General features: G+C 36.6%; 1 protein-coding gene across 2 annotated transcripts in view; it reads left to right on the plus strand.

The window, feature by feature from the left end:
- Positions 1 to 16,933, plus strand: part of POU6F2 (POU class 6 homeobox 2) — a 306,477-nt gene that overhangs the window by 249,339 nt on the left and 40,205 nt on the right. For both annotated transcript variants that reach the window (XM_071736147.1, XM_071736146.1), the window contains one exon: positions 764 to 910. In XM_071736147.1, coding sequence (XP_071592248.1) covers positions 764 to 910 — 147 coding nt within the window. The remainder of the gene's footprint in view (positions 1 to 763; positions 911 to 16,933) is intronic.

Here is a 16,933-nt window from a genome sequence, read left to right on the forward strand (position 1 = left end):
TCTGAGGCCTTCCCATAATCTCTGTAGGTGAAAGCCATGATTCTGCTCTGTGCTTTATATGGAGCTCCCAGGTAGAATCGACTGAAGTGGGCAGTACAACTCAGTTCATGAAAATTAATGAGTCCTGCAATTAGTAATTTGCTGCTGAGAAGCAAGAAGTTGCTTAGTATCATATTTTCAAATTAATTTTGAATTTTTAGTTGTTTTCCAGTGAACTTAATTACAGGGCTGAGTCCTCTACTGGGATTTCTCTAGGTATCAAGACCAATTCTTTAATGATGTACATTAAAAGATTCTGCAGGTTTCTCTCATTTCTTGGGTCATTAGTAAAATAGTCTCTGCTCTGAATATTCCCAAGTAAATATCCCACTCCCATTCAGACCAAATTCTAATCTTTCACCGATAATTTACAGGGGGATTAGGCTGGGTGCTACATCTGTGTCTTTAAAAGAAAAACCCAAACAAACCGAAAAACAAGAATAAAGGGTTAAAAAAGAGAGTTTGATTCTTCAATATTAACGTGGAATGTCCTCTGGCTTTTTAAAAAAACATTTGTTGTCAGAGACAGCAAAGCCTCTGAAATAAGAACCTCTCAAAACTACTCAAGCTCTCGGAGTAGACAGATTTTACTTTAGCACAATCACTTTTATGTTATCCAGTTCGCACTCTGTGTTTCTGTGTTTATCGGAGGTTTCACCATGATCTTTTCTTTCTTTTTCTTCTTTTTCTTTTTTTTTTTTTTTTTTTTTTTCTTTTTTTTCAGCTGGTTAATAATCCACTAGCAAGTCAAGCAGCAGCGGCTGCAGCAGCAGCAGCCATGGGCTCAATAGCAAGCTCCCAGGCCTTTGGCAATGCTCTCTCCAGTCTTCAAGGGGTCACAGGCCAACTCGTCACTAATGCACAAGGACAGGTGAGTAGAAGATGGAGCAAACAGTGAATTCTGATGGCAGGCTGATCTCGGGACAAAAATGAGTTCCGCTTGTATGACAGCAATTTAAAAGTGCACGTACTGAAGATAAATAAATATTGATTGCCAGACAAGGTAAGAAATGGAAAATCTGAGAACGGGGAGGAAGTTAGAAACTCTTAGAAAGTGTTTTCAAGCCAGAAAAGGCTTAGGGTTTGCTTTATTTTAATTCAACCTTTTGAAAAGATTGCAATAGCACATTAATATGGTATTTTTAAAGTCCAGCAGCTCTGGGATTCTTAATAAATATACCAGCTGCATTCTTCCACTGATATCTGCCTAATAACAGACTACTGTATTAAAGTGCTACTGTGATACTAAGACCACACTTTTTTGCATATTGTGGCATTTCTATATTATTTCATTTCTAAAAAATATTTAATGTTTTAAGAAAAGAAACAGAGCTTGCATGGTAATCAAGGATCTGGGGTGGATTTAACTGGATGACTTAGTCATTTGCTAATTGACTAAGTACAGAAATTTGCAATGAATCTGCCAGTCTGTAATGCAAATCTGGGAGAAACTTTTGTTTTAAAGAAAACCTTCCAAACAGAAACTTAAAAATATGTCTATTGTGTCTAAGAGAGAGATTATGTGTTATTTGCATTTTTGAGATGTTCCTTTGTTGCAAACTATTTCAGTTTTATTCTTTATAACATGCACATAGAAGGACATCTGAATCCATATATTTATATATAAATAATTCCACAATGCCACATGCTTAAGTAGCTTTCAAATTGTGGCCAGTGTCATTCTTTATTGCATTTACTAGGACTAAAATTAACACAGCTACTTATTTCATGTAAAGTCACTGCACCAATTCTGTCAATACAACTTACGACTGGACCTGGTAACTGAGTAATTTGAATGTCATTATTCTATATGCTACAAACTGGACATATGGTGATATCCATGGTGCTTATGCAGATGTTGGACTCTGGTAAATGTTTATTGAAATGGTGCAGCTTAGATGATATGGGAATATAAAGTTTGGTTTCTACTCTTACTGTTTACTGTGGGGAAAAAGCTCCAAGAGAAGTTTTATTCCTGGTGATTTCCTAGAACCATGTTATTTTTTTTTGGGGGGGGGGGGGTGGGGAGCATTAGAAAATAAAAGACAACACTTCATAGGACCCCATTTTTTTCACATAACACATGAACAAAGATGCATCCTGAGCTTCACTATAACCATCCAAGTCCCAGGGAAAAAAAAAATGCTGACCTTGTTATATTTACTGGGTGGGTGCAGAATTGTTCCATCACTACCCCGAGGGTTGAACGATGGAGCTTGTCAAAGTGAGGCCTTATCTAATGAATCATCTTATCGCAGGTGCACACCACACATATTAAAGGAGGATTGTATGAACAATGTGCCCTCTACAATAACCTTTCAATGTCTACTTTAACCCTTGTTTCAATCCCTTTTCATCAAAGGATCATTTTATGCAGCCAGCTTTAAATGGAGGCTCTCAAAAGCCTATTAAGATTTCTGGAGGGATGGGGTATTGGTTTGGAAGAAAAGTTGGTTATAATACCTATAACTCATAGTCAGATCAGCTCCAGCCTAGAAACCTGCTTGTTTCTATCTGTGCTCCAGAAAAGGGTCACAATCTCCACTCACATGAGGCACTTGGTACCAAAGATGTTCATGGTAAGAGCTGAAGATACAAACCCAGACTAGGTTTTTGATAGTTTTTCCTTTACATGTTCACTGCCATAAACATAAGCAAAGTGGGGCCATTCATTTTATGGTTAAAAAAAATACTGCTGGGAAGATATCACTGAATGAAAATATAGATTCCCTCAGGCTGAGTCTTGATTATTCCACACATAATGTAGAGTCCAATAATTCTGCAAGTTGCAGAGACAGAGAAGAGAAAGGAAGAATCTTCTCTATTGTTGGATAAAATTACACAATCTATCTGTTTGCCTAGCTCTTTTAAATAAGGGCTGTCTTTTTCTAACTTGTTTTTACAAGTGTTCCTTTGCTTATACTCAGTACTGCAGACCTCACCACAATATAGATAAATATTGATAATAACCGTGTGATATAACAACCTTTTCTAGTAACTTTCATCATAAATCCATATTCCTTAGAGCACACTTCTTAGGTTATTTGTCTACAGAACAGGACTATGCAGTATAATGAAACTACAGTTCACAAAATAAATTATATTTCCTGCAAATTAGCAAAATTCTAGCAACTCAATAAGAACTGAAATGTGTTTTTCTTCAAAACTGGGAGTGTGAGTAATTAGTAATTCGGGATACTCCATTTCTGAATGATCTGCCTGAACTCTTTATGGAGCCAGATTTCAATGATATGTTAAGAATCTGCCCTTTGAACACTGCTCTTTTCAAAGAGTTGCAAGTTCAAGTTTCACACCCAAAATTCAATTCTACAAGTACAAGGCTGGATGACTTACCAGGCTGTTTGTATGTGCAGTCTCTGTAACGATGCACTGCTTCTTTCATAGAAATTCAGGGCTTGTAAATGTCCATCTGTCTACCTAGATATATGGTGATCACTAATCCCTGGTGACATTGAGCTATAGGTCAAATACAAGATCCTATGGCATATTTAGGGAAATGAGCTTTTAAGTGACATATGGCATGGCCTTAATTCCTAATAGCCAAGGAATTCTGACAATCACAGTAATAAAATTATATATATTAAAAATATTTATATAGCATACTTGTTGGTAATTTAATTATTGAATTCACAGTTACAGTATGATAATTTTTCTTTTGCTTTGGGTAACAATATGAAGCATATTGCCACAGGTCCTCAAGACCACTACAGCAAAAAGATCTAATCCATTGAAATAATATTATTACATCACCTGATTAATGTGATATAGTGCAGGTAGAGAACTCTAAATCAAATTTTCATTTTCAGAAGCATGTTATGAAGAACTATTGGCCCATAATAAGGCTGCTTACATACTGTTTGACCTCAGCACTTTCCAGGAAGTGTTTGCAAGACTGGGCTGCTTCAAAGCTTAAATTTAAAGGCCAAGGCAACAGAATTGCTAGATTCCACCCTGTCAGTAGATACACTGATTTCCAAAAGATGCTGTCTTCCTGCTCAGCTTCAGGCTTCCATTCTAGTATGATCCCATTGCCATTGCTGTATTTGGATTCTTCAGAGATGCAGCAAGCAGACATTTTTTTTCTCTGTTACTGCAAATAAAGGAAAATACTAGAAGTTTTGAGTGGCTTTTACTATGTCTATTAAGTACATTAAATGTGTGTTTAGGCTGTTTTCTCAGTCTTTGTAAGGAGGTGAACCACAGAAATATGGCAGGAAGGTTGATGCTTTTGTTTTCCATAAGTGCTGTTTGCAAGCCAACTTTCTACTTGGCTAAAACATGGTGTTTAATCGTCAACAATTGCATTTATTCAAGTCCCTTGACTTTGACAGGGAGAAATACATTTTAGCTATGGATTCTAAGTTAAGTTTTTGGAAAGATGGGCGTTGTCTAAAATGAGAAAAATCCATCATAATTCAACAATTGAAAAATAACATTTTAGCGTAAAGAGTCAAGAAGTGGCATGGTAAGAGCTGGCATCATGAACTGTCTTGTGGCTAAAGAGGGCAATATGTTCTATTTTGTGGTAGGTTAATAGGAAAACCTAAGTATTGTGTAACTGTACAGTAAATACTTTTCACAGTGAATTTGAGATGTCATCAGTATAATCTAAGAATTCCCTTGGAGGGCTTCATTGTGCCCATGCCTTGCTCTTTATCCATGAAAACCTTCTATACATGAAAAAGCTCGTGCACAGCTCCACCCTGGCAATTAACTAAAAATAACTATTTTTTTGGGAGTTGTTTTCCACAAGTAGCTCAGGAAACTATCTAGAGAGGGGCATTGTTGATCCGGTTAGATAATACGAGTACTTTGGTTCTCATTATTCTGATGAGAGAGTACACGTTTGCTCTCTGAGCTTCTTGATGGTAAATGGTGCTAATGAGGCCTGATGGATTCCCTGCTCCTAACAAGCCTCTCAGCAGTGAGAGTGATTACAATGGAGATAGATTTGATGGGATGCGCTCTCTTTTGTAGTGTCTCAGCTGCTGACACTCTGCGACATAATCAGGTCACAGAGCCGGTCACAGCCATCAGCAAAAGCCATAGCTCTATCCCTCATTATTAAAGTGCATTATTCAGTTCCAGGCCTTCACAATACTGCCAAAGGCCTTTTTTCATCTTCTTTTTTGTTAAGCATCAGTTCTCAAATACAAGGGTTAATAAAATCATCAGCTAAAGAACTAGTAAATTAAAGAAATGGAAATAAAGCGCTCCCTTTCAAATTCATTGGAGGATCACAATTAAATAAGCAGGGAATTTCTCGTCACCGTACACTATACGGTACAATGTAATATGTCATGTGCAATAAAAACAGGGAGGAGGATTTAAAAAAATAGCATTGTACTCATTGTGGACTGGCTGGAAAAGCGCTGAAGTATTTTTCATTCAGAAGGGAATTTCCGTCCCCCAACTATTCGATATGTACATGGAACTGATATTATTTGCACCATTTTCTGTAACTACTTTTTTCTGAAGTGGTAAGAATTATTTGCATACTGAGCTAATATTTTCAGAGTAGTAGTAGCTATTTTGTCTCAGTTAAAGTGGACAAGACCACAATCTGGAAAATATGTCATAGGCCACTGTGGTAGAACACCTCCATTCCCATAGACAAGGCCATTGCCTTCTTTGCGAGGGTGAGCTAATTAGAAAATGGTGTTGGAAAAATTGATTCTAGCACTTTCTTTCTATTCTGATGATATTAATCTAGAGCAAACTCTTCTCCAAGAGCAAATACACTTTTTAAATCTATGCTAGACTTTAATGCAATTTAGTCAAAAAAGTGAGAAAACAATGAGTAAAGAGCCCAGATTTATTGATTATTTCTTTATTAAATTTTTGCTTGAATTTTATTTTATCTGTTTATGAGCAGAGTTCAGCTAAGTAGAAATAAATTATTCTAAGTATAGAGATGTATACTTTATAGAGATTTATACTGTTTCTATTAAATTACTGAAGTATATGGTCAGTGACAACAGTATAATTTTGTGTATTGAGACAAAGGACTAATGCATTGCTTTTTTTTTTACCATCTTGTTCAGCTCTATCATTGTTCCTCCTTTTTCTTGCTAGTAGATTATGCTATGATGAGCAAATGAGTATGTATATGCAAAATTTTTTATAAAACTTTCAGTTCTCTTGAACCACAGATGCACGAATCTCTCAACAGCTACAGGTCAAAGTACAAAGTTAGCACTGTCAAATTACTAGTCACCTCCAAGAAGTTATGTAGAGACTGGCATGTGACCCAGCTTTTTGGTTTGGGTTTTTTGGGTTTTTTTTTAACATTAACAAAAAAAAAATGGCAGATGTCAAAGGGAATGCAAGGTGAGCCTCCTCATGGGACTTTAAAGAGGGATGTTGGTAACTTCCCAGGAATTTTTTGTTTTTCATTTTAACTCTCCCAGAAGTTCTAGAAGGCCCAAAGCTTGCTAACCACTAATGTTTTAGCCTCCAAAATATCCACTACTCTTCACAAAAGTCTAACAATATTTTTTTTTAATAGGAACTACTAATTACATCTTTCCAGGGATAAGATTGGCAGAAACCTGAGTTGGTGGTATTAGAATGATATATGTTAAGGAAATTTCATTACAAGCCTGAGATAATAAAAGAGGTTTATTTTGAGGGAGAGGCTAGAGGGGAAGGGATTGTAACAATCAAATAATGTTAGCATTTAAGAACATTCCTTGGAAGACCCTTGGCCAGGATAATCTATTTTAACAGACTTTCACGTTAATGTACTGATTTTTCTGCTGGTGAAACTCTCTGTTTCACTACAGCCTCCCCCTCAAAGTTTCACTGAGCTGAATATATGTATTTCTACTGTGTGCAGGAAGAAAAGGGCACATAGTAAGAGAAAAGGTCAGTTACAAGTGAAGATTTTTTTTCATTGGTTTCCTCTCCCCACAGCTAAACATCAAGGAGGCTATTTGTTTAATTACCTCCCATGTGAATTTGAATCAAAAGACAAATAATTCTTTTAACATACTTTTGCTGACTGTATCTTTATTTTACTGTACTGTTTATCTAACCTCAATTTTAGCCACAGTGGCATAAATGTAAAAATGTATAGACCAGGCTCTCAGGTCATGCAAATTGTCAGTTTCATTGAAATGGACAGGGGCAGAGAGTGAGGCTAATTATACCAAAACAAGACCTGACTAGTCTATTCTGTCCGTTGGAGGCAGTGATCACTGATAAATTTTGGGTATCCACAATTGTTAAATGCATACCCAAATTTTTCGAAACAGTGGTGAAATTTATAACAGTTACCATCTGCAATATGGAAAAAGTGATATTTAATTAGCCCCTTGTAGAATTAGACAATGGTTTGGGTTAGAAGGGACCTTAAAGATCAACTAGTTCCAACGCCCCTCTCCCTGCCAGGGACACCTTCCACTAGACGAGGTTGCTCAAGGCCCCATCCAACCTGGCCTTGAACACTTCCAGGGGGGAGACATCCACAGCTTTCCTAGGCAACCTGTTCCAGTGCTTTACCACCTTCATCTTAAAGGATTTATTCCTAATATCTAATCTAAATCTCCCCTCTTCAAGTTTTAAACCTTTGCCCTTTGCCCTCTGACTACACACCCATTCAAAAATTCCTAACCCAGCTTTCCTGTAGGCCTCCTTTCAGGTACTGGAAATCTGCTGTAAGGTCACCTCAGAACCTTTTTTTCTTGAACAACCCCAACTTCCTCAGCCTGTCTTCATTGGGAAGGGGCTCCAGTCCTCTGATCATTTTTGTGGCTTTTCTCTGGCCATGCTCAAGGAGCTCTATGTCCTTCTTATCTTGTTACATCATAATAACAAGAAGATGAGAACCACTGTGGTGCCACCATATTGTACAGAGGTAATCTAACTTCCTCACAGGAGGAAAAAAAAAAAATAAAGTGCAGGGTAAAAAAGATCTGGAAATTATTATCCAGAGAATGAACCATTGCAAAAATGTTGCAGATACGCAGTATGACCTGGTCACAACCTGCTTTTAAAAAGAGGTTGACTTTAAAGCAGAAGCACCATTGCTTTCCTTCAAAGCTCTAGGAACATGAGAAGTCAGAAGGAGTAGTTCCAAGGCTGGCTGGTGAGCTGAAGTCAAACCTCTAGCAGAGGAGACTGATATTTCCAGAAAACTAACAGGACAAGAGTGGATACAATAGTGTTACTTTGCAAATAGGAACTGCAAGGGGAACACTGTTACTTGAGAAAAGTATGGAGCTTTTCCTTACTGCAAAACATGTACTAGAACCATACAGGATCACTACTGAAGTCTCCAATCAGATACCAAGGAAAGGATAACAGCATATTGAAATCTCTTTCAGCTTGAAAATTATCATTTTGTTATCTAAAAAGGTTTCCGTAATGTATTTCATCTAGCTTACAAAAAATCATACGTTAAGCTTCACACTTCAGATTTGTAGCCCCTTGCCTAGATCTCTGCCAGTGTACTAGATATGACACAGATATTTTTGGAGGTGCCTAAGTCTTACTTCAAAGTCAACTTATAAACCTGTAAGAGCCTGAGTTTCCTTCAGTCATTGTTAGGAATCTCATTGCTACAGGCACATCTATGCACTGTAATGGAGCATTGCAAGCAAACTCCAAGAGGCAGTACATTTCTATGTCTCAGTTTCATACCAGCACAGATCCCAGAAGCCAAAAACCTCAGCAATATGGTGTTACAGCTGTACTTATTATTTCTGCTTCTCAACAAGGTGACTTAGAATCTAGCTCATTAGTTACTAGCTCTGGGGTCTTGGTAGCATGCAGTATTATGGGGAGTAAATATACTTTGAAGAGAGCCTTAAAAGCCTGAAGCATATAGGTACTTTTGAAAATGTTATTCACTAATCTAAATTAATTATTTCAAGTCAGAAATACATGACATGCCTGTCCTTTTGTCATTGCCTTAATTACTTTTGCATGCAGGAGAAAACCAAACTAACTACTGGTTTGGCTTGCCTACTATTTTCGTGAAAGCTAACTAGTAATTAAAAGAAGCACCTACCATGTCTATAATCTGTTCATTTTAGCATCATGAGGTGGTTATAAGCATGGCAAATTTTCATTGTTATCACCAGTGACACACATCACAGTGAATGAAATCTTTCTGCTCTATGGAGGGTCTTACACTGCTCTCCATATCATCATATCCTATCACCTTCCAGTAACACATTAAGAAACATGACTAGTGACTGTCACAAATTGGTCTCCCTCCCAGAAGAAGCTTGTAGAATAGATTTGCATCTTTGATAAAGGCATTTAGTTTTCTCTGTCTTTTTTAGAATTTGTTTGTTTAAGTTTCCTTTTAAGGTTTTGTTTTCACTTGGATTTAAATATCTTTATGTAGGTGTTTCTTAGAGATGTGTATTGCTTACATTTGCATTAGAGAAAGGCAGGTAACAGAAATGTACATAGCTTTTGCAGCAGAATGCAGTGAAACCAGAGGTGGTAAACCCAAGAATGTTCTTCAGCTGCTGAAAACAAGCTCTGCTCCACACAGAAAATGTTTGACCATTATTATCCTGGAAAACTAAATTTTGCAGTTTCAGCTTTCATGCAGGACCTAATGGTGGCCATTTAGAGTCCTGGGAAAACAACCAACAGAATTTGAAAGCAAAGGCTGTTCTTCTAAACCCACTGAAAAGCCCTTAAGATGATGTAAACAAAGAATAAAACTCTGTAGACAGAGTTGATGTGTGTAGCTGGTGCCAGAAATGTGCCTTCTGTATTACTGATGTCTCCTAAGCAATGTAAGTGTCCTGTTCACTGCATGCCTTCAGGAGCTGACAAAGTTGAGGACAATTCACAGCCACTTCATCAACCATGCAAATATTACGAAAACCCTGCTGTATGAAGAATTTATATTACAATATTCTTAATTTAAGATTTCTCCTCTAGACCGTCCAAAGCTTCCTAAGGGGGAGCACACTGTCTGTGGGATTGCAGGAAGGCTGTAGGTAAGCAGAGGAAATAATGGACAAAATCTATGAGTTTGTTTGAATTATTTTTCCAGATGTGCCTTATCATTTCTGGAAAACAAACAAACAAACAAACAAAGCAACAACAACAACAAAAATAAAGCAATCAAAAAACCCAAACAGATTATTGTCCTGAGTGTAGCACGGTGCTTAGTTTTATTTAGATGTTATCTCTTTTTTTCTCTATCTATCAAATGCTTTTCCCTAATGTCAGAATTTTACTTTCTGGTGAACTGGTACTGATATCACAAAAAAGAAAAGCAGGAACTGTTTGGGCAAATGGTAAAAAAGCCAGATCACTCTGTAAAAAGTGGATGTTAATGTAAAATGTTAAACATTTAGGATTCTAGGTTCACTGCTGCCATTTTGGGAAGGTTTTGTGTTTCTGAGAATTCATAAGTCTTCATGCATCAATGAAGGCCTCTGGCTTTCTTGTTGGGCTGCAGTCTTGACACCTGCATGTGAATGGCCTTTTAGAGACAGGTGAGGGGAGGAGAGGAAATCTGGGGAATGTGAAATCAGTATTTGTTTCAAAAACTGAAAGGATGAGAAGTCCAGACATTTTAGCAATAGCTTGTGAAGATTTTGAAAATGAAAAAAGGTGTCTTCCCCAAAAGTCAACACATAAAGAGGAGAAAATTGTAAGTAACAAGTAAATAAGCCAACAACCAAGTTGTATTCATGTAGGGTTCATAGGGATAACCAGCCAGATGCAGACCCACGAGCACATGGAGCAGGAATTGTCCTGTAAGAGGAAGGATTCCCTGTCTTCTATTTTGATTCTAGGGTATAGTGAAGAACTGTGGGATGTCTTTTCCTGTATGTTGCATCTGTGAACAGTGGCAGGGAAAGTTCAAGCAGAAAAAATAACAGTTCTAACCATGAATGAACACTCCATCTATCCTGCTAAAAATGTTTCTCAGTTTGTCATTTTTCTTCAGATACTGGTAGTGTTAGACTTCAGTGTGTATTTATGCAAATGGCCCAGATATCAAAAAGAAAAAAAAGGACTTTGAAATATCTATGCCAATGTTATTAAATATATATGATTTCTAAAGTACCTTTTTCACTTAAACTTCCTTCTTTGCACATTAATTAAATATTATCTCTAGGATAAGTATCTCTCATAGAAGATTAATGTATTATTGTCACATAATAATGGAAGAGAATGACAGAATCTCTTTCCTTAAGCACAAAAAATAATTTATTAATATAAAGAAAACAGTCATAGCCCTTAAGCAATTCTGTCTCTGTTTCACAGAGAATGTTTCCAGTCTCCCCTCATGTCTAGCTTCATGCTAGAGTTTCAAGGAAGCAATAGATATATCCTGCCAGTTTAAAAATCAATCCACCTTTCAGGAGATAATTTAATATCAAGACATGATGTACCCAATACCCAAATATACATTCATTTTAATGCTTGACGCATCAAATATTCTGACTTAGCCAAGTTTCAAAATAAATGGTTTGTTTTAGAGGTTGGATATGTCATATTAGCATCCACCCAGCAGATAGAGAAATAGATCAGAGAGTGATCAGGACATCAGGAAGACAGTTTGGGAGAGATGAGAGAGGCCAGGTACATCTCGTAATGTTGAAAAAAAGCTAGCTAGCAGGGAAGAAATTGTATAAATAGGTCACTGAAGCCCAACTGAAAAAAAAAAAAAAAAGTTTAATTTTAACTTGCTAGTCATCATCTCCAGAGGCCTACTCCACTCCCTTTGTTGCAGGCTGTGCATTAAGCTGAGATCTGGGTTTTTTGATAGCATGGACAGACAACCTCAAAATGAAAAGATCATGCTCTTGCAGTGCACTATCGCTGAGGGGGAACCGGCACCAGTTGCCATGCTAAACTTTCCCTCTTCTTTCCTTCTCAATTGTTTTTATTATCCTTAACTTGTTCTCACCTGTCCTGGTTTTGATCTTTTGTTTCCTCTCATAAGTGCAAGTACAAAACTGTGTGAAAATCAGAGTATGGATGAACAGATAACTGATGCTTGTGTCAGTGACAAATCCTCAGACATCCCCAGCTACCTTGGTCCCTGGTTCCTCTTCTACTTCCCCTGTCTCTACCATTTTCATTTCCTGATGACAGCTCTTTGTCACATGCTGGGATTCTGTTACTTCAGCACCCTTTTAGGTACTGCACAATACTCCATTACGCCTTTTGTAGCCAATCTGGAAAATTGTTTTTTGGTCATCTGGCCATATTCTGACAAAATTCTAAAACAATTAAATTAGATGTCTACACGTCTACATGTAAATGTCTACTTTTTTTTTCAACCTGATTGCTCCGCACTTACAGGAAAACATGCAGGTGTGCATGTACACAGCTGAACACAGGTTTACCTTCATCTTCTTGTTCATCCCTTCAGGGAAGATATATGTATCCACAGGGACCCCAAATTACAAATATTCTAATCACCACCTTGAGTTACTCTTATGTCTCTGGAATCTGTTGAACCTCTATTCTGATGACAAATGAAAATGAACTAAAACTTTTCATTTTGGCATGGCAGATACTGTGCTACTTTCTTTTACACTAAGCCTATCTCTAGTGTAATGTTGTATGTGTGTAGTAATGACTGTACACAGCTGATAATTGTCTGCAAACTATTAACTGGAGAATAAAACTAGATCTTTATTTTTCTGAGAGTTCGATTTCTCACCAAGACATAAGTATTAGTGAATGACTGCAAAGTGGGAGTTAAAGGACACTGTGTGATTAACAATCTGTCCTTTTGCTATTAGGAGGTACCACCTACTATTGGCCACTCTGCATAAGAGGCTATAATGAAGTATTTAAAAGGTCAAGAAAATTGAAATTTGTCAGCAGAACTGCTTGAGAAAGATTTCTCAACACCTGCTCACAGGATGGCACAGCCTGCCTGTTTCTTGACATGTCTCTTATGTTGATGAAGATGACTTCCCCAGCCTCCTCAAAAATGCTGGGGGGTGACTTGCATTTGTAGGTGTTTAAATCACATATCTGCGGATCTGCACTACAGATTTGCTAATTCTAATCATGCAGGTATTAATGTATGTGTTTTATGTGTGCAGTCTCTCACTATTATTATTAGCAGCTACAGTGAACCACTCTGTATGTTTATATGTTATTCTTTTTGATATTCTGTATTTATACTTAGGAGTATCTTTCATAACTGAAACACTGCAAAGCTCCAGCCATCACACCTGCTGTTCAGGTAGAGACAAGTGTATGAGACATTCAGGTATCTTTGCTCTCAAGCACATTTGTGAATTTGAGAACAGAAGTTTTTTATGAGCATTGTTGAAAGATATTCCTTTTGCCAAAGTAGTAGCAAAGAATGCCACGTTCTTCTCTGCCAAATCAGAGAATTTTTGTCACAACAGCCGAGACAAAAAAACTTATTGAAGACTGCAATTAAATATTTAATGACTGCTTAGGAAAGTTAAGATTTCAGTTTGTAAGTTTTCTTCACAAAAGCCCAAATAGAAAAAAAACTACATGATGCACGATGTATCACCAGATACAAAAAAGTAAGGGAAGATTCTCAGTTAGGGCAATTCTTTAAAATCTGTATATTAGACTACTGACTTAGAGATACAGATATATGGAAGCATTTACCTGCTCAATTGCCTTTATTCCTCTGTTATATACAATGATGAGTAGTTAGAGCTTTGCTTACACAGACATCCTTAACCAGCAAAGTCTTACATCCTGTATTTCGAGAATAAATTGTCACTAGTATGCTACAACCAAAGCCTTTTTTCCTGAATAAAATAAAAAATATATATGATAAAGTTTATCAACTTAAGCTCAAATTCTTATAACCTGATCCATCAATGGAAAGGGCCCTTCCTAGAAAAGCATTTACTGAGGCAAGTTGTACCCTTGGCTCCCCCTTGCCTTTTATTTCTCCTTAAAATCATATGCAATGGTAAAAAGGAACACATATGAATGATGCATCCCTGATTCAGTAAATCACTATAGTCTTTGGCAACAGCAAAAATGTAGAAATGTTTAAATCGGCCTCATACTACCCAACAAATGATGCAAAGAAGCCCTCAAAGAACACAGAGTGGGGGGAGATAAATGAGGATCATGTCAAAAAGGCAATTTCTCACTGAGGTTGCACAGAACATGGAAATTTGACTTCCAAGAGATTGTTATGGAATCTTTCTAATAAATCTTCAGTCCACAGTCATTGCTGTATCCTTTTTTTAAACTCACTTTTTAAGAGCTGTGTAAGTTATACCCTCCCCAGTGAAATGTGTCAAGATACTACCAGCCAAGTTGAAGTCATTTAAGTGAATCATCTCTGTCTCCTTGTTTATGTTTGTGACAGACAGGTATGGTCAAACAAGTTTCATTTTGTGCATGAACAGCTTTTCAACCAGTGAGGTCTTCTCAAAGCCTTGTCTTATTTTAACAGTAACTCACAAAGGGAAAAAACAAATTTTGAGGTCCCTCTCCGGAAAAAGCCTCTCTTATTATTATTCTTTTTTTTAAAAAAAATATTTTATTCTCCTTTTTTGTACATCTGAGGTGTACAGCTGAGGTGGTCAGTTAAAAGGCAACTTTTCCAAATGACTAAGAGGCTGTAGATCAATGTTAAAATCGACTTTGGTCCTCAGCGGACTCTTATATTCTTTAACCTCCTGACTTTGAATTAGTTTTCCCTAATTTTGACCACATAAAAATTAGTTTAGGCTGAATCTAATCTAAGACAGTTGCTTATTATCCTCTGTCATCAGTGAAAGAATTAGGCACTCTTGAAGAATAAAACATCCCACTGAACTTAGGCATGCATTTTAGGCTGAAATGAATCACCTTGCAGAGATTCCTCACTTCCTACAGTGGCTAGAGAGAACTTGAATGGCAGTCTACAACTGGACTTCTCATGTTAGCTAGCTAACATTAAATGACAGAAATTCCATCCTTAGAATGTTTCACACCAGATATTTTTACAAGGACTTGGGTCTTTTTGATATAGTGTTATTCTTAAGCTTCCAATTGTACTCACAGTAGCTTTAATTCAGATCCTGGTAGCAACTGGTGATGACCATGCAGAGCTTGGCACTGGCTAGCTTGGCATATTTTCTGGATTGACACTCTAATTTTTCTGAAAATCTTGCCCCTGTTTTGCTTGCTTGTTTCTTTGTGTTTCCCAAATGAAAAGTAGCATCCCAGAAACCAAGGTAATAGTATCTGTTTGAATTATTTAAAATGTACTTAACTTTACTCACACTTTAACTAAATGATGGATAGCAATGTGAAGGGAGGGTCTGTCTGTAGAGTATCTTTTCTTTCAATTAGGACTAAATATTCCATCTGTAGCGTGGTTTGTTTTTAAAATTGGTTGTGCATTAATGAAGACTTTTTATCTCTGAGGTTCTTTATGGTTTAAAAAAAAAAAAAACAACCTTGAGCCTGTAGTAGTAAGGAAGGAATCTCTCCCTTTGACAGATTACTTCTTACATTTCTCTAGGCATTTACCCTGCTGTTTTGGTTAAGAAAAGGGATGCACTAAATCCTCAGATCACAAGGCTGTTTAAAGTACTCCAGCACAACTCCAACCAGCAGATGCCATGAATGTTGTGGGAGAGACTTACTAAATTAGAATTTCTGCTCTCAAAAATAACCTAAGTTGCCAATTTGGAAATAATTTTAGATTCATATATAAGACAAACTGACTGACAGCCTTTTGAAGATAAACCCTCATTATTATTGCCAGCTTTACCAAATACTATTTAAGTTTTCGTTTATTTCCAAATATTATGTATGCTTAGGAGGGGAGGCACATCCTCTAGTTTGATCCCAAATATTCTACTTTTGTTCAGATACAAAATTCTAATGTTGCTTTTTGAATTCTCATTTCTTACTAACAAAGAGCATCCTTTAATCTGTAATCCTCCTAATCTGTCACTACTAGCTTATTAAAAAGACCCATGAGAATTAAAATGGCCTTTCTTCCAAGGGCTTGACTGACTACACTTCAACATCCATTGCAGGACCTGAACTGAGTGTATGGGATACAAGGGTTTTATTAGAGTTTCACTTTAATGACAACTCAGTGAAAAATTTTTCCATATCCACTTTGCACCTCTCCAGCCAGTCTTCTGCATGGGAGCTGTAGCCTCTTGTCAATTAAATCACTTTAATTGGTTTCTGTTTATTCTTTAACTACAACCCTTTGGCTTTGCCTGCTGCACAGTGCTATTTAATCTTAAGCTCTGGCTTTATATAAACTTTCTATCAAAGTCGTCCCCTTGGAAGGGAGGATACATGATAAAGAGTTTCAATACTTGTGCTGTTTTGGTTATCTCTTGTGTCTCACAATAGAGCCTGAATCATTATAAAATTGCACCATAAGTTTGTAAAGGTTCTGTAAAAAAGGGGAGAAAATGAGCCAACAATTCTTTACCTGACTGTATCTTTTGTATCTTAAAAAAAAAAAAAAAAAAACAAAAAAACCCAAAAAAAAAGAAAAAAAGAAAAAAAAAGGAAAAGAAAAAAACCTTTTGTCATGGATAGAAATGTTCAAAAAATTGTTCACCTCTAAAAAAAAGTGATGCAACTTTTTTAGGTATAAACTCATCAACATAATTCCAATGAGTTGTGGTCTTTGTTGTGAGAAATGAGAAATCCGGTGGTCTCACCCTAAGAAAGATTAAAAAAACATTACTGATAGGAAATTGAAAAAGTAATATATGTCTGAATGAATATGACAACTTTTTTCTGATAGAGCAGATAGATAAATGTCACATACAAGTTTCAAAATACATTTAATTTTACCAACACAATGGATCTTCTCTTCATAAAATATATATGAATCAGGTTTGATTCATAAAACTTGACTGTGATAAACAAATGCATATTTGATAACTTCTTTTTTTTTTTTTTT

The sequence above is a fragment of the Heliangelus exortis genome, chromosome 2 (genome assembly GCF_036169615.1).
Source record: "Heliangelus exortis chromosome 2, bHelExo1.hap1, whole genome shotgun sequence".
In the NCBI taxonomy this organism is placed as follows: domain Eukaryota; kingdom Metazoa; phylum Chordata; class Aves; order Apodiformes; family Trochilidae; genus Heliangelus; species Heliangelus exortis.